Source organism: Harpia harpyja, chromosome 3, assembly GCF_026419915.1.
Source record: "Harpia harpyja isolate bHarHar1 chromosome 3, bHarHar1 primary haplotype, whole genome shotgun sequence".
NCBI lineage: Eukaryota > Metazoa > Chordata > Aves > Accipitriformes > Accipitridae > Harpia > Harpia harpyja.
The window spans coordinates 47,631,548-47,651,299 of record NC_068942.1 but is presented as its reverse complement, the minus strand read 5'-3'; the positions used below and the strand labels follow the sequence as shown (position 1 = coordinate 47,651,299).

Here is a 19,752-nt window from a genome sequence, read left to right as displayed (position 1 = left end):
GAAAAGCATCTGAGCTTTGGATACTTGCTGTGAGCTGGCAGAAAGATAACAGACAGTTTTTTCTTACTTTTGCTTGAACCACCCACAACTCTTTTTTAAACAAACAAAACTGAAAGCAGATGCTTAACGGATGCTCAGTATTATCAGTTAACTCCTAATTTCAGAGAAGCAGCTGAGTTTGCAGACATTTATCTAAACTGAACCTCTGAGCTTGACATTTGCCCAATGCCTATTCTAGTACCATAAATAAAGATGGGTTTCTGTGTTACTTTTACCTATCTTCAGTGTAGAATTTTACAGGATTTCTATTCTAATGCCACAGGAAGTACCACCCACCAATTATAAAGATTCAAATCAACCAGGTGACTGAAGGAGAAATAGGATCAATAATTATAGGATCTGACAACCTACTGACAACTCACCTCAGAAAAGGTAGATGAAACAGAAAGGTCAAAAGATAAGAAGTTATATTAGACAAAATTGAATGTGTATGATTAGATACCATAAAACATAATACTATAAAGCAGAAGGAGAACAAGAGAACTTAAGAAAAAAGTGGACAAGTAATTCATGTGTTTTTACTCTTTCTAAAACACAAAAAACCTGAAACACTAAAAAGTGTCCAATAAATTTAATAATTTATACAAAGAACACATTGTCCCAGGACACTGTGCAGGAACGTATCCTCTCCTTTTTTTTTAAAATATATACATTATTCACAAACATAAGGATAAAATTTTCTGTTACACTGACAAGGGTACATGCATTTCAATTTTCACATTGATAGGCATAAACAAGGTAAATGTTTGGAGGAATATGTTTTTCTATTTGAATTGATAATGCACAATTAAATTGCCATTTTCTCTAAAGCAGAACTAATCTTCTTCCAAGATCAACTGGGTATTTTTATCATATTCTACTCATCAGAAAGTACGGTAGTTCAGCTTTGCAGGAGAAACCAGGTACTGTGTTGCCTTTATTGTTTGGGACTGTGGTGATATACATTTACTACTCCTTCTGCTGGTTTTAGCTGGGGTGGAGTTAACTTTCCTCATAGCAGCTCGTATGGTGCTGTGTATTGGATTTGTGACCAAAACAGTGTTGATAACACACCCATGTTTTGCTGAACAGTTCTTGCACAGCATCAAGGCCTTCTCTATTTCTAATGCTGCCCCCCAGAAAGTAGGCTGGGGGTGCACAAGAAGTTGGGATGGGACACAGCTGGGACAGCTGGCCAAATCGGCCAAAGGGATAACCCATACCATATGAGATCGTGCTCAGCAATAAATCTGGGGAAAGAAGGAGGAATGGAGAGGAAGTTCAGAGTTAACGGCGTTTGTCTTCCCAAGTAGTGGTTACACGTGATGGAGCCCTGCTTTCCTGGAAATGGCTGAACACCTGCCTGCTGATGGGAAGTAGTGAATGAATTCCTTATTTTGTTTTGCTTGTGCATGCAGCTTTTGCTTTCCCTATTAAATTGCCTTTATCTCAACCCGTGAGTTTTCTCTTTTACCCTTCCAACCCTCTTTCCTATCCCGTCGAGAAGGAGTGACCAAACAGCTGTGTGGTGCTTAGCTGCCTACCGGACTAACTACAACAGTCCTCAGGAGATCTAGGGTGTAATAAGAATTACAGAATCTGTGATATGACCGTGGAAGACACCATTTGGTTAGGGTCTTGGCAAGACCTGGGCAAAACTGAATTATGGCCCAGATCTATACCTGAGTCTACCATATTGACTGCTCTGCTCTGATGGATTTCTGGCCAGTAGTGAGGAAAGAACAGACTGTTTGTTTCTGAGCTGCTCTAACAGGGTAATTCATACAGTACAATGAATCAATTAATCTATACAAGATACAATTACACTGATCTGCTACAATACTTTGGCAAGCAAGATCAAGAAGCGTGTTGGAGATCATAATGGTTCTGTAGAAATATATATAGTACTATCTCAATCTTGATGTTACTGTCAAAATGTAAGTGAAGATTTCCAATTAAATAAGTTGGAAAGACAATATAACTGTTCTGCAGTGACATAAAGATTTCCATTATAATTTTTTTGGTTTACGAGTTCTGTGGCAAGAAATTTGCAACTTTAATACTGCCCAAATACACTTGCAACTAAAAGAAAAAAATATATCAAATAAATATATCCATTTTGCTCCATAGCCTGGGAGAATGGTGAAGAAGAATATTAGTTTATTTAACAATACAAATTAACAGGGACTGCTACTTTTAAAGCATCCTGTTTTCACTTATCTAAGTATTTAATAAGACAGCCTCATGAAATAAAGTTATTAAAAAAACATTAGGACAATCTTTATAAAAAGAATTAAGCTAATCTGTAAACTATTACAACAATCTAAATGATCACTAATAGTAAACATTCTGCCTGGATTAATAGATTCAAATAGTTCACTTGACCCCTCAAACAGTAAACTGTTAAACTGTTCATGATTTCTCTGAGAAATACTAGCCCTTTGGTAATATTTAATTCTTAACAATTCTTAATATAGTCGTCAGAAATACAGCACTTACTCTGTTTACCCAAATAGTCTGTACTCCTAGAAGCTGAGGTGGGGGAATCTATTCCCATATCTATTTTGCACAGCTCCAGAGACAATGGTGCTGGCACAAGCAGGTGACTGGGAACACATAGTCTGGGAAACAGGAGAGAGCAGGACTGTTCTTTTCAACAGCAGCAACCTGCGTTTACATTGTCTTGAACTGATGATCAAATTGTACCTTGGATCTCACCCCTGTTGTCTCCAGACCCTACCCTGGTAAATCACTTCTTTACGCCTATTTCTGTCTCACACAAGACAAAATCTTTAAATCTGAGTTAGTCAGTTCATAAGCCCACACTATTGATAAAAGATGCCATTACTTCATGTATATATGTGGACTTTCTCTAGAAAGGTGTTTTTCATTATAGTCTTTTATAAACTTGAAGCTTTATATTCCCTCTGATAAATCTGGTCTATGATGAATATCTTTTTTGTTTTGCATACAAATAATGATGAAGAACAAAGCAGAAAATAATCAATAGGAAATGGGTGAGATCAAGGGAACAAATATCTTTGACAAGTGATGTCCAAGATCTGTGTAACCATTATTCTTAACATATATTAGGCACATTAGGAACATAATCCATAACAGATAGTAGGAATTTTCAGAGGCAACAGGTATTTAATGTAGCTTACATTATGTATAACTTTGTAAAACACGACACTATTTGCCAATATATTTTTTCTTTCAAATGTGGTTACCTTTATGGAAGAATTCCTCTAATTTCTCCTTGAAGGGCTGGAGATGGTCTTCAGAAGACTCTCTGCAAACTAACTTCATCTGCTTTTCAGAGGCTACAAAAAGAAGTTGAGAGACATTTGTGGCATAATTCGCCTACCAGAAGGATGTCAACACTGTAGAAGCCTACATCTAAGTCACCTAGACTTACTTTAGAGGAAATGGAAATAATAAGCACTAAGGAATTCAGCAATTTCATTAAAATAAAAAATATCGATAATAGTCTAGCATACCAAATAGAAAATTCTATATGTGTTTAACGAGTGGAATTTGTCTTTAGTAATGACTTTGTCCTAAAACTCCAGCTGTGTGTTGAGACTTACCACTAACAGAGCCTGCCTCACACACAAATTCTAGATGGTGTTTAAAGCTCTAAACTTTGTTTCTGTGGTGAGTGGAGGATGCCTTGTATCTGGACTGATTTTAATCAATCAATGTCATGCATCCTATACTTAACCATTCTTCCTAACACAGATGCAGGAATTCAGCTTTACTTAAGTATTCAAATTCCAGGCCATGATATGAAATAGTAGAAGTCTGTAAGAAAGTTAACTTACATCTAACTGCAATTTGTTTACTATTTAATCTATCTGTTATTTTAAGACCTGATGCCATGCCCATTTCTAAAAACTCCAGGTTATTCACCAATGAATTTTAACATTCCTAGAACTTCTAGCAACTATGTAGATTCCAGCGTTCCACATTGAAGATGAAATGAAAACTGTCAGAAATCAAAATGCAATTACCTTCCATTTAGCAACTGAATTCATTAACTACTCTAAGATTTTTTTTTTTCCCCCACAACTCTTCATTCCCAAGAAGCTAAATTTAGGTGGAAATTTATTTTGGAGTTAAACCCAAGAGTTACAGTTTGGCTGCATGAAACATATTCACACCATATTGCTACCACCATTATATAATTCAACTTATTGCAGCAAAAACTAATACAAAACTGTGGAAACAGAAGTTGAGAATCTGTAATTAAAATGTCGTGTTAACATAAGTTTGCAGTGCCGTGAAAAAAGTCAATGGAAGGTCGAAAACAGATGCTTACATTTCATTGTACAACTAGTAGAGTGCCTATAATACTCTTGGACCACCAGGCCTTACTAAAAAAGACAGCTTTTCAATTAATTGAGATCAGAAATACATTTGGACAGTTGTTGTTATGGAAAAATGCTGAAAAGACACCTGCTCCCACCTAACTGTATATTTTAATTTAGCATGCCTCCACAAATCATGTAGGTTGCGGACTATGACATTATTCAGGAGCTCCAGAGCTTATGTAAAATGACCTGGGCTACAGTCTAAGTTTACCTTTAATCTCTAGTCTTGCAACCTGTAGCATAAGACAGACCTTTGAAACTGTTCAGAGTAAAGCTAATGGATATTTGTTTGTATGCCAGATAGTAGGCAGAATGGAGCGTTAATTTAAACATAACAGGTTGGGAAAGTCTTTTATTAGCTGCTCAGTTCTGTGTCATTAATAAATTAAATTAAGCAAAACAAATCACAAATCAGGGAAGTTTATATGACTTTTAAAGATTATTTTCTTATGATACATGCCTTTTACCATAAAAAATTTGAACTTTCTGTGACTGTTATCATACACTGAATGAAATTTATGTATACTTAACATTTATGTTTGTAGAATGAGAAGGAGATTTCTACAGCTATTCAAGCAAATTTTAACACTTTACTTTGGAAGAAGATGGATACATTAGAATGTACAGGGGAAAAAATCTAGCAAAATAACTGAGACAGTATTGTTAAGTTTCTGACTGGAAGTTTGAACAAAGTAGCAGCTACAGGTTTGTGTTTTTTCTTTGTGTTTAAACAAATCTACAGAAAATTATATAAGGCAATATTTAGAAATTATTTTAGATAAATATAAAATGACAAAAGTGTAAAAGTATTAGTACACATATTGTGTTCAGGCATTTGGTACACAGTGACTATAGAAGGCACATGATTATTACAATCATGTAAGGTTGCAACGACTGCAAGCCAATAATTATTTTATAATAATCTTATATAAATAAATACATATAAATCTGTGCAGAAGTAGATCTCCATGACCATGTATTATAATAATTAGCTTGTAGCTACAGTAGTATCTAAACATACTCTAACATACTCTAGAAAGGTGTTTTCCCAAACATGTGGTGGTGCTAATGCATTGTCTGGAGGCTTGAAAGCTTCTTAGATGCATCCAATAAGTTTTAATAACACAAGACTTAGAAAGGTTACTCAGATATGTCCCATGTAAATATTTAAATGACCAAGAGTAGGATGAATTGTTTCTAAATGTTTTTTGATGACATAAATAAAGATGACTAACATTAACCTTAATGAGATGACAAAAGCTACAAGAAATATGGACAAGATGGAAGTACCAGCATATAGAGAAAAAGCTGATTTGGATAGTGAATTCTTAAGAAGAATCCTAACATCCTTAACAAGAAGATCAACATTTGGCATGAGGGGAGAAGAAGAGTAAAAAGAAAGGCACAGAAGAGAAGAGAAAATGAGACAGATGACGTAGAATAAGTCAATAAGGGGTACTGTTTAAAACTCTAAAAGTTTGAGATGAGATGAAATGAGATACCAGTTTGCATTGCTTAAGTCATCTCTGAACAATGAAACTGAATGAGACAAAAGAAGTCAAGTAAATGCTGGCAGACTCTAAGAATTTACATTATTGGAAAGCCTTACAAAGAGACTTTTGGACAATTCTCTCTGCCGCTGATATATCTAGATGATATCTATCTAAAACTAAAATCTATCAGTTTACTTCCTGAATTTCTTTCAGATAACTGCCAAAATAGACTGAAGGGCTCTGAGAAAGTTTTAGCTTTGACCTAAAGGAATCAAGGACATGGGTGATGAAGTGAAAATCTGTTAATCACAAAAGCAATGTATTTGCCCTATACTGCTTAATCCTCCTTTAACTGACTCTGAATTTAGGTTATACTTCTCTCAATAACCTATACTTTTGGTCTACAAACAAATAATTGGGCAACTGAAGGTTAACTAATTCTGTTTGAAGTCAACTGCACTGAAATATTTGAATAAAATTTGAATTTATTTACTTGCTAATGTTAAAAATAAGACACACCACACAGGTATGGAGTCACTGGCTGAAGACAGTCATGAAGTTCAGCTGGAACTGCAGTCTCAAAAATTTTGTATTCCTGCTGAAATCTCTCCAGTCTCAGTCTTCCCTTCAATAATGAAATGTCCTGTGCAGAATAATGATTCCTTGTCCAAAACCTATAAGAAAATGATGGGTAGGACCACCAACCAAATGTATCTTTTAAGCTGAAGAACTTTGTAACATCATCAAATCTGCCTGGGGCTAGATATGGCAAAGAATGGTGGAAGTGTGTTCAAAGGAATCACAAATCAGATACAAATAAAGACACACTTGGACGAGGAAAAAGATTTTAATGACAGGGCTAAATCAAAGGTTTTGATTAAAATGGCAGTTGTAATTCTACATATTAAAGTCAGCTGGTCTTTGTCAACCTAAATTTGTAGTATTGGTGAAAGGCTACCATACTACTCTGTGACCTGCCTCAGTTCTACACAACATAATATAAAGGTTTCTGGTAACTAACATTCATTGAATTTCCTGTTTGTTTACTCAAAAATTTACTTGACATGTATTGTTTAAAAAAACAAAAAAAAAATTACCAAGTCGTGCCAAACATTACATAAAAAAATTAAAACTGAAAAGTCCTGTTCCAGCAGTTGCTCTGATTTTCTTTGCTAAAATGCTATAACATATTTGAGGGAACGACATGAGTTTTTTATATTTTGTTCTCATATTTACTACAATAGAAACCCTTTTCTTTTTAAAAGAAAATTATTTTAGCAAGGTTTTTATTAGAATGATTCTGAGGTAGAAGATCCTATTATGCATTCTTTCTTTGAAATAAATTCTGAATAGCTTCTTTCTGGAAAAAAATCTTTCTGAAACTGAGGACTCTGAAGGAATTCTGAAGAATCTGACAGCTAGCACACCACACGTACACTTCTCCTCTCACCATGTCATTCCAAAATAAATAACCTGTTTCATCACTACTGAGTTCAAACAGATGCAAATTCTCCATTACTGTAATAAACTTCTGGTTCGTTTTCTTGGTATGCATTGTATGTTAGTGAAATTAAAAGTAATATGCTACTTTGAAAACTGTTTATTTCTAAATGAGCTATTGCAAAAAAAGAAAATACGAGTGTGCAATAGTATTTGAAAGCCCTTACAAATTGTTGGATGTACATCATGCTTCACCCACTGCAAATCTTGGCCACAGAAATGGAAACCATTAGCAAAACATTAAAACAAAGCTGGAAACTGCTGATTATCAGTTTGCCACTGTCTTCAGATTTAATGCAGTACTTGGCTCAGAAAGTTCTTTAAAAATCCCCAATATAAGTGAAAATATTTACAAAATAGAATGTCTCTCACTTAATGTCTATTGGGCAATAGTCTTTTAAAACTCCACAGACACTTGTAAATCTGTCAAAAGAATCACTGCCCATAAACAAACTTTCACGTAAAGAGCATTTCAGTGTCAATCAGATAGGATTTGGAATATTTTAAGCACCATTTTTAAAGTAAACGCAAACCCAGAAATAGTTTAATGATGATAACAGTAAATTACTAACTATTTACTCACCAGAACCCACCAGTAGCATTTACAGGAATCATCCTGACAGTGAAACCAAGTATCAACACCATGAATTCCTATAAACCTGTCACTGACACTATCCCCCATGAGTTATGCCACTATGAAAGCTGCTAAACGCACGCCCCCACCTCCTCTTGTCTGTTCAGACCCTAGCAGGTTATACTGCCAAGCTTGCTATTTTATTTGCTTGTTATAATGCAGGCTTATATTTGACAGGAGGGTTACTATTTGATAATTCTTTTTTAGAACCCTTACTTTTTCTGTTTCAAAGGGGATTTGAAACCATACCACAAACGAATTCAATGTAGCACTAAATAACCCCAAATTTCTGTATGAGAGGATCCATGATTTTTTACAGTGCAGAAGCCTGTTACACTACTTGGGCGTATATACCTAAATAAGAATCTAATAAACTTCAGATAAAATGTATAAATTTAAATTATTCAGCAAGTGCTATATAACTTCCTCATGATTTAATTAGTTTGGTTTTGCTTTATTACATTTTCTTACTTGCAAACAACTTTCTAAGTTAAACAAAAATTTAGAGAGAAGCATGTTTACCTGTTGGACACTGTTGCAAGATTTGGTTATATTCTCCTGTTATTACATGCAACTTAGATACATATTTACTGCAGGTATGCACATAAGAATGTTAGCTTTATAACAGTCCATTATATCTGTGTCATCTACAGCTTTTGGGCTTATTTATAACCTTGCAAGTAAATGTTTCTTTTCAGATAGAATTTTAAATAAATGTGGAGAAGAAGGGAAGAGATTTATCTTGATTCCTTCAGAGTACAGTATAAGAATTTTGACAACTTCTAGCTGCAAGTGGTTATGCTGCTACTGACCCAGAAAAGTTTCAGAGACAGTACTTTATTTGCATTTTTGGACATACACTTATAATCAGTACACATCTCAATGATAGCAACACACAAAGGTTCAAGCTCTAACACCCTAGCCAGAGCTGGGTTGACTAATACAGAAGCCTTTGAACCAAATTAGAGTGGGAAATGCCATGAAGTGGGGTGTGAGGTTTTCTAAGACAAAAGTATCTGAGAAAAATGTAGAACAGGATCAAATTGTGGTGGTACTCTATTCTCAAGCTTTGTTTTTATTGTGTTAAATAAAGGTCAACAATTTAATGCAAAAAAGCGTTAGCGCACATAAAACTAAGTACACCATTCTAAGCTATTAATCGCTTGCATAGTTACTGTTCTATGAAGTTATTTTCAGCTAATTTAGAAGAAAAAATGTGCTTCTATGTACAATTATTTTCATCACTCATTAATAATTCAGTTTTCTTAAAAAGCCATTTCACGGGATAGAAGCTAATACATAAAACTTTAAACAGTCCAATCTTTGTTGGAAATACATTTTCCTCATGACACACAGAAACAAGTATCTGTTTAGGTGCTCAAGCTCTCACATATAAATGAGACAGAAAAACATTTCAGTGGTAAGTCCTAAGCTGTGGAAAGTCAAATAATTGAATTAGCGGCATACAAAACACCCTGTAAAGTTCACCTGTTCTAATGGACTTTTAATGGAAGCCCAGAGTCAGACTTCTTGACAATTCTCACAAGTTTGATCAGATATGCCGGCTTTGTCTTTCAGATTTAAGATTTGTGAGGGGTTTTTGTTTGTTTCTTTTAAGTTTAACAACATTTTGAACTTTTACAGTATGTAATGGCATGCAGAGGAACTGTCAGGCCTATATTAGTTTCAACTAACCTATAAGAAAAATTTCTGTTGCTCCTTTTTTTGTCAAAGGGTATCAACATTTTATACAAATAATTTTAAAACATTTCTGTTAAGATTCTTTCCTAAGAATACACTTAACAAAATGAACAAAGATAGCTAGTAAAACTAAATATTTTTCACACCATGGCAACACATCTGAGACTCTGGTTAATGTATTCTCTCTGAAATGGTAGTTTACATTCAGCGCACCCCTCAGCAGAGAAGCATACTGCAAGGGACTGAACAGTACATATAAATGAATATAATGACTAAACCCTCATAGTTTTCCAGTCAAGTTTTTGTAAGATTCCTTAAGTGATTCCAGCACACATTATTAGTAGAAGTTTTGGTTTAGTGTCAAGATCCAAACGTACAGACCTCCGCACATCATTAAGATCTGTCAGGAGCGTAGAAATGTGTGCTAGCAGAACCTGCTGAGAAATCAGAACATTTCCCTCCTTTCTGAACAGTACAAAAAATGAGTATTTTGAAATTGAAGAGTCTTGTCTGGCTAATTTAGAGGAAGACAAAATTTTTAAGAAGCAATAATAATATTTTTAATCAGATGAGCTAAGATTTTTACAGTGCCAGGAAAAGAAAAGACCTTTCAAACGCACAAACACATAAGTACTTAGCATAGTGAACAAGGGATCAGATAGAAGAGAATTGCTAGGCAATTGCTGAAACAGTATGTTTATGAGCTGAAATTGTAGAGGCTGGAGAAGTGATCTCCTGTTTCCCTCTGGACTGCTGGATCTCTGATTTTCTGTGCAAGACAGATCATAAAGTTCCACCTAATTAATTCTTCTACCAATTTTATGGCTTGGGTTCAGCTAGAGCATCCTGCTTAGATTTAAAATCATGTAAATTCATAAACTACCTACAATATTAGCAGGAACACTTCTCAAAGTGCTAACTGGCCTCACTACTACTAATTTGTATCCCATTATCTGAACTAATGTACTTTCAATCTTTGATCATTGGCAGTAAATACATAAGCAACTGCCTCAATTCTAGCAGAAATCTGCCTTTTCGTTTACTTCATACTCCCTCAAAGAGGAAAAGCTGATGAGGTCCATAAATATGAAGTCACTGTTCCTCCCAACGCTAGTATTACACACTCTCCAAACTACATCATTCATTATCCATCATACACATTGACAGGGACAATATTCCTCCTGTTCCCAGATGTATACTACATAGTTATGTAACTAATGCTTAACACACACGCACACTTATTTATTTATATAAAAGGGAACACTGAAAAGTGCATAAAAAACGTAACTGTAGTATTTCCAAGATCCATTTTAGAATCTTAACATTTGCAGAATGATTTTTAACAAGAAATTGCCGAGGATTCTTTCGCCAAAGAAAAAAATGTAAAAGAAAAAATTAACAGCATGCCATTGTTTAACGAACAGAAAGCTTTCTCCATCGCCTTTGTGCACACATGCAGACATCTGCTTCCAGGGAATAAACTCTTCTAAAACATCATTGCTTTGCTCCTCTATTATATTTCTGAATCTTATTAAAACCATTCCATACTATTCTCTATTATCAAAAACTAGAAAATCTAATGGAATTTTAAGAAATGATCCACTTAGGAAAATTTCCACTTAATGTATTCACATATGAACATTACTGGTGGAACACTGTCAAAACGTTAGTTTTATTGTAAAATAGAATCCAACGCACATATACAAAATGTGTTTTTTAATGCCTGTGTTGTATCTTTGCCAAATCAAAACAAACTGAAATACATCTCATCCTGCTGAGGCAAAAGACTATTCAAAACGTGGTCAGAAAACTCTGAGAAAGAAAAGAGTGTCATTTTGTCAACTCTTGAAAACAAAATAACTTTTCCTGTATGAAGCTGTCCTTTGCTCTTTTCCTTACACCATGCTGCATTGCCTCAAAATATATCATGTAAATGTTGGACAGTGCAAAAATATAGCGATATTCACCAGGTACAAAACAACACACTCCATTTATGCTAATGTCTAAACAAATAACAAATGCACCTATTTGGCTCCTCATGTTCCACCACCCAGTTCAAAGTTCTATTTACCTGCACTTTCAAAATTTTAAGGTTAATTTTAAAAGTATAATTAACAGAAAGAATACTGCAGTGACTAGTTCCTGGAAACTATCATACAACTTCTCTGCTCCTGCTGGGAAAATTTTTCTAGAACATGTATGTGACTCAGATGTCTAAACCCCACTTTTAAATTGACTTAAAACATTTCATTTAAATTAGACTAAGGCTTCAACTGGTTGAAAATATTTTAGAAAAGGGCCTTGGATACTTTTTTGAATACTATCCTCCTGTAGTGAATAAAAAATCACCTTTTACTTGGAAATATCTATTGACCCAACAAATTATTTAGAAAGTTAACACTCAAACTGATATAATATTTAGAATTTTCATTATGTGATCCAGTAACCTTACTGTCTATAAAGCAAATCAAACAAAAGACACAATCTCTCAACATTGTAATTGTTGGCCTATTGATAATTATTGTATCATGATTATACTAAAACTCTGTTCCATAAAACAGACTTTATCTAAGGCCATGTTATGTATGACCTTAATACATAATTCCACCTGAATAAATAAAAACACATTCAATTAATTTCTCCATCTGTGTTTACACAGATATCCAACAAAAGCTGAAAATGCCTCAATTTATGAACTGAAAACATCAATTAATCTCCAGAACAAAAATGTGTTTATAGTTAATTAGTGGACATTTTATTGCAAAAACCTTTAACTCAGTTTGGGGACTCTGATGGGAACACACACATTTAAGAACTTTAAATTAACTTCTTATGAATAATACTGATTAAACTTTTCTGCTTTTGCATATTTTCCTATTGGTAAATATATTCCCTTATATAATCCTTGATAAAAACAGATGTTGTTCAGTATTTTAAATCTGGAAAATCAGAGAGTTTTAGTCGTAAATGAGCATGAACTGATTATTTTTTCTTTTTGCAGCTTCCTCCTTGTCTCTGTTTACAGTGGCTGCAAAAATCAAGAATGAGTGACCCTTTCCAATTTCCATCCATTTCTCATTTCTAAATTCGCTTCCATTCCTGTCTTTATTTTGTAACACATATCCACTTTGCAGTATAATGTGATACAGAGCTCCCTGAGGAGGCACTGAATGAGAGTAATGTAGATGCAACAGTTTAATCTGGTCTAGTCAACCATGCTAAGAGGCAGGGTTAATTAGCTATGATGCTGGTATTGGCATCGCAACACCATGCTAGTCACATCCAGTGCACTGGATCTGTTTCTATGAAAAAGAATACATATATGTATATATATGAATATATATACACACATATTCATATCTGAAAAAGAATATATATATTGTCATGCTATTTGAGAATGAAAATAAAATGAAGCACTTGAAGAAGAGGCAGAGGAAGCGAGGTTTGTTCAGCCTGGTGAAGAGAAAGCTAACTGGGGATCTAGTTTTTCACTTCAACTATCTAACAAATAGCTATAGAGAAGATGGAGCCAGACTTTTCTCAGAAATGCACATCTAAAGAAAAAGGAACAATAGTCACAAGTTGCATCACAGGAAATCCTCACATGGGATAAGGAAAAATATTCAAGACGGTGATTCAGCACTGGAACAGGAGCCCAGAGAAGTGTTGCAATTTCCATCCTTAGGTTCAAAACTGAGCTAAGGCCCTGTACAACCTGATCTAAATATGAAGTTAGTCCTGCTTAAAGGCTTTGGACCACAGGACCTCCAGAGGTACCTTCCAACCAACCAACCTGCATTTTTCTATGATTTTAAGATACTTGTAATGCTTCTGTATAAAAAAAAATGTGAAAACAGCCAATGTAACACTGTCATTTCTCAACTTTGCATGCACAGTTTTACTTGATTTCCTTTTAATCTTTTTGTATGGATTACACAATTTTACAAGATGGAGTTGCCATAAGCTGAAGTTTTGATGAAGTTCCACTACTTAAATGTGGAAAAGTTGGGGGTAACATCCTTATGCAAGATACAGATCTGTCAACAATTAGGTTAAGAGGTCCCCAGTTTGAAACCATGTCTCCTGGAGTACTGAAATCCAACTGATTATCATAGGTAGCTGATTGATGAAGTCTTGTTTCTATTTTAGATTAAATTACCTCCTTTCAGTCATGTATGTGTGTGTAATCACCCACATATATACACATACACATTCAGTTAAGTTAGTAAAAATTTAAAACATATATACAGTACTGAAAAAATATTAGCATGAAAATGGCAACTAGTAACTCTGCTGGTGGCTATGAAAGAAGACAAAAGCAAAAGGTATGTGCATTTTCAATGCAATCAGAATGTTACAATCTCATAGGAAATTTAATTAATTATGAGAAATAAAAGTGTGACTCTTGAAAGTATTCAGCCCGGACCTACCTTGGTTTCCATTTTTAACCATTCAATAAATACCTTTGCTCTTTCAATTGTTAAGGTCAAGAATACTGAAAAGTTATAATGAACATTACAGTAAATGATAGAAGGAATCTAATATTCCTTTCTTTTGACTAATGGAGCAGCATTTTAAAACTTTACGAACTGTACTGCAAAGAAAAGCAATGAGTGTGACAGATGGAAACAATCTACAGTGCAACTAATTTTGAATAATTAAGATTGTTCAACTTTGGAGAGAGATGAATAAAAGGTTCATGGTAAAACCTATACAAGTCTATCATACTTCGGTAAAGTGGCTTTCTTTCTAAAAATCTTCTTATGATTACACATTTCAAACATTCTGTGCTTATTCCAGAAGAATACCAATCAAGTGGCATTGTCCAGACTAGAAGGGAAATCATGTTTAGTCATAGGGAAAGTAAAAAGTCGAAATCATTGCCCTAGGCAAGGAATAAGATATCTTACAATCTCAAAATATTGATGCAAAGCAAAATATTTTTTCCATAAATATAAAGATTAACTGGAAAGCTAATACCTGTTAAATGCATAAATGTATCTGCTTATGCTACTATCTAATATTTGAAAACCTTATGTCGTGGTTTAACCCCAGCCAGCAACTAAACACCACGCAGCCGCTCACTCACTCCCCCCCACTCAGTGGGATGGGGGAGAAAATCGGGAAAAGAAGCAAAACCCGTGGGTTGAGATAAGAACGGTTTAATAGAACAGAAAAGAAGAAACTAATAATGATAATGATAACACTAATAAAATGACAACAGCAATAATGAAAGGATTGGAATGTACAAATGATGCACAGTGCAATTGCTCACCACCCGCCGACCGACACCCAGCCAGTCCCCGAGCGGTGAATCCCTGCCCCCCTCCACTTCCCCGTTCCTAAACTGGATGGGACTTCACATGGTATGGAATACACCGTTGGCCAGTTTGGGTCAGGTGCCCTGGCTGTGTCCTGTGCCAACTTCTTGTGCCCCTCCAGCTTTCTCACTGGCTGGGCATGAGAAGCTGAAAAATCCTTGACATTAGTCTAAACACTACTGAGCAACAACTGAAAACATCAGTGTTATCAACATTCTTCACATACTGAACTCAAAACATAGCACTGTACCAGCTACTAGGAAGACAGTTAACTCTATCCCAGCTGAAACCAGGACACCTTAGAAATACACTGACTGTACAGACCTGGAGTGAAAACCTGAGCTTACAGAAAACATTTCTTTTTCCTGTGATTTTAAAGTGGAACCAGATTTCATTCTACAATTTTCATCTATTTAATATTGCATTCTTTTGCACTTCTTTCCCCTTAGAAGCCTATATTAAATGCATATTTTTGTTTATCATTCTTTTTAACGTAAAAATGCTCATGATTACAAAGTTCCTTCTGGAATATGTGTTAAAAACCCGTTGGATTAAGGTTCTCCAAAAATTTGTTTGAATTTTTGAGCCAAACTTTAGTCTAATCCCTTTAGACTAAAGTTAGTCTGTCCCTTTAAAGTCTAATCTGAAAGACTTCAAAATAGCAAATTGTATGGAACTCAATCTGTTTACCTGAAAAGGATGAAAGGGTTTGTGCTCCATGTAGATTTGAACTTTTGGTTCCACAGTGTCTAGGTATTTCAAACCAGAGGTTTACACCATTAAGACATGCCACTCATGATAACTCAATCTTTCCTATGTTAATATCCATGATAGAAAGATAAGTGAATGCCTTGATAAACTAGTAAAAAATATTTTTAAATACTAAATGACAACTATTATGAAAACTGTCTATCAAAATTACCATTTCAGGCACAAGAGGTGATATTTATCTTTTTTTTTTTAATCATTCCGTACAAATTTCAGAAAAAAAGTTAAGTCACTAACAGGAACATTAGTTTGTTCCCTAATGGCACACAAGAAAAGCCCTCTTTCATTTGTTACCTTTGTCTCATCCCACTTCCAAGGTAATCTTCTTAAGACTACCTTAGCCAACCAAACTGTGAAATAAATCCAATGTACCCTATAACACAGGCAGCCCCAGTTAATATTGTGCAAATTATTTACATCTGAAGGGCCGCGCCTGTCTGGATAGCTGGGCCCGACGCTTCTCTGGACTTGGTTTCTGCTACTCACATCTGTTTCAGCTTTAGACTTTCACTGGTATTCTGCCAGCAGCCACAACTTTTTAATGGCTACAATAAACTACAGAGACTCATCAAATCTTTGTTGTACGTGTTAAAATTATAACCTCTTCAATTAAAATTTTGATTTAAAAATAAACTACAGCATTATCTGAAGAAAAAAATTTGAAAGGGAATGTTTGAAAGAGATACAACATTTTTACATGAGTGATTGTTTCTTTGTTTAAATATAAGAGAAACTAATCACAGGAATGCTTGTTAGAATTCTGCTGCATATTTGTGAGTGATAAAATACCAACATCTGAAAACATTTCCACAACCTTTTTTGTTTCAAATCTTTGCTGTCACTAACTTTATATGTTAATTGGTTTGGATGGGTTTCAAATACATCTTTACAAAGAAGAATTATGAAAACAACCTCAACATAACAATTTTTCTAGATTTTCTATAAATACCTAAGAAAGTGTTTTAGCAAATAAAAATCAGTGATTAAAAGAAACCTGCAGTTTTTATTTTAAGAGTTATTTAAAGTGTTTAGCTTTTCCTACTTGCTGTCTGTGTCTTTGCAATGTAGAACAAATATGATGTGAATGTCACAGCCTCTGCAGATCCTGCAAGACTAAGATACATGACAGCAGGACTACATGCTGAAAAAGTACAAGATCAAACACAGATCATGTTTCTGCACAAACTAGCCCAAAAGAGGGCAGGCCAAGGGGTTTACAGGGCCAAGCGATGAGAGGAGATAGAGCACTCACTTATGCCCGGGTCGAACAAACAACTGATACTTTCCTACCACTGTTAACCTTTGAAACTATCCTAAAGATGGCAGTGACCTAATCCAGCAATTTCTAACTGTAAGGATAAATTATTTTGTAATGGTTTTCATTGCCTTACATTGAAAAAAAATAAACCAATCATCTTGTTCAACTCTGATTCTAAGAGGACTTCCATTTTGATGCAGAGATATAAATGTAAATGCAGAAGCTTTTATAGGCTTTTATGCAGATTCTCTCCCTAAACTCCATTTTCTACACAAAACTGCTTCAGTAAAAGTAGCAACTTTTCCTTAACAAAAAAGACAGCTTAAAATATTCAGTCATCATTTGCTGGATTTATTTTGAAAGCCATATGAAGCACAAAATAAAAATGAAACTGCTTGGAACACTTAGAGAGCAACCCTTCCTACTTCATTTCCACTCAGTACCTTGATTGATAGATGAGTTGGGTTTCTAAGCCCCTCTTTATAATAAACATTTTAAAATGTTTATTTTATGTCCCAGGGTGAAAATATTTTGAACTGGAGCTTTCCATTTCCCTTTGCTGTGCCTTGGCAAGCTGTGTTTTATTTCTACATTAATAGTATTCAGGTCTTTCTTGTAGCTGTTAAATTGTTGTTATACAAATACTGAAGAAAGTATTTATGTTATGGAACTAACAGATATCTACAGTTAAACACTGTAGTTCTGGAGAAGCCAGAGGAAAATTCACACATAACTAAAGAAAATTTCAGAAAGATTTCTTTAGAGGCCTTTCGATTGTAAAAGGGAAAATTAGTTTTCAGTATCTTTACTTTCATTTTTATTAAGTCATGAGTTTGATTTTTTTTTCTAATTTATGTGAGTAATTTGTGCCACAGTGTAAAAACTCTAAATGAATCAACACTATAAACCTAATTAGCAATAAGGAAACCTCATAAAGGTCACATTTTAAATGGCACTTTGTTGTTAGCAGAACAAATGTGAAAGTTCCCAGTTACCTTCTAGATCTCTCTTCAGTTTCCTTAAGTCTTTTATTAGGTCTTCAAACTTAACTTGGGAGGCCTGGAAAAAATCCTGTGGTTCTGGTAAAGGAAAAATACTCTTGTCTGTTCCTGCTTCCTAAACAAACAAACAAACAAACAGGCCACTATGAAAATTGAATGCATTTGCAGTGAAATAAATTTCTTTTCTTGAAACATCATCTATGAAACTCTATTATAAAACTTCAAAAATAATGTATATTAAATCATTCTTGCTAAAACAACATATATATCATTCAAGATGAAATTCTGACCATTCTGAGTATTGAAACTTCCTTTTAGATGTTGTAAAGCAAACTGTGCTCAATTTAAACTATGAAACAACATTGAGCTCACAACATTTCAGTTCATTTTATATCAATAAAGGTTTAGATAAGGGATTAGAAGTTTCTTAAAAACAGATAACATGAATGCCTATTTTAATGCAACAAGTGATCTTATGCCAAAAGCTTGTGGTTTCACTCTCTCCCAATTCATTAAATATACACACACTTTATAAGCATAAATTGAAACCAATATTTATATATTGCCTGAAGTATTTTATACAGATAAAAATATACAGTTGAAGGTTTATGTGGCTAAATAAATCACATGGGTTAACATCTGTATGGAACTCCTAAGTATATACCTTATTTTTAGCACAGTAAAAAAAAAATCAGAAGTAAAACAAAACAAAACAAAAAAACTGTACAAGGTTCAAAGCAATATCTCCAATGGAACTTTAACAAGTAAAGTATATAAATGGTATTAATATGACATTGCTGTGTATAAGCATATACTAGTGAATTTAAAATACTACCTGTGCACAGATTTCCGTCTGTAATAAAGTAAAACTCATAGGTTGGAGAACTAATTGTTTTGTGAGCAAGGAAAAAGTAATATTATTATAAAGATATGAACATTTGGGGGGCAGAAAGAAAGTACAATGGATTTCATTTACACTGTGTCCATTTCCTCCTAAGGAGGATAAACTGTTTTGTTTTACAAAATTCCCTGAAGTAAAATGACAGTATAGTAGAAAGTTTGCAGAAATATTAAAAACATTAATTAGAAAGCATTAGCTTCAGCATTATTAAAAAAGAAGAAAAGAATATATATGTCAATACCCTGAGAACTGAGAAACATTACAGGCTAGACAAAGTTGCTTTTGTTATGAGGCTTTTTATAAGATGGGTACTTAGGTTAAAGCAATGACACTTTATTTCCCTGCTCAAAAAAAAGTAAAAAAAAAGGAAAAAAAAAGAAAAAAAAAGAAAAAAAGAAAAAAAAAGGAAAGCAAGTACAGATCTACATATCGGCCAGTTTTTTATCTCCTCTACAGCTCAGCCCCAGGAGCTGTTCCACAGGGTCCTGACATACAGACCCTCCAGCATTAGAGACCATAGAATCACAGAATGGTTTGGGTTGGAAGGGGACCTTTAAAGACCATCTAGTCCAAGCCCCATGCCATGGGCAGGGTAATGTCTTCACTTACTTTAGTCTTCACTTACTTTAGTCTTAGTCCTGGAAAAAATACTCATGACTACTAACTCATCAATTCAACATCCTTACATAAGAATTAAAAAAGAAAAAAAAGAAGAAAAAAGAAAAACAAAACAAAACAAAGTATTGTTTGTATGCAACCAGAC

The 19,752-nt window shown here is 34.3% G+C and overlaps 1 protein-coding gene across 6 annotated transcripts in view; it reads right to left on the bottom strand.

Moving 5' to 3' along the window:
- Nucleotides 1-19,752, bottom strand: part of FMN1 (formin 1) — a 209,676-nt gene that overhangs the window by 44,908 nt on the left and 145,016 nt on the right. For all 6 annotated transcript variants that reach the window (XM_052782471.1, XM_052782469.1, XM_052782470.1 and 3 more), the window contains 2 exons: nt 18,083-18,203; nt 3,270-3,362 (listed from right to left, as the gene is read on the bottom strand). In XM_052782471.1, the coding sequence (XP_052638431.1) occupies nt 3,270-3,362; nt 18,083-18,203 (214 nt within the window). The remainder of the gene's footprint in view (nt 1-3,269; nt 3,363-18,082; nt 18,204-19,752) is intronic.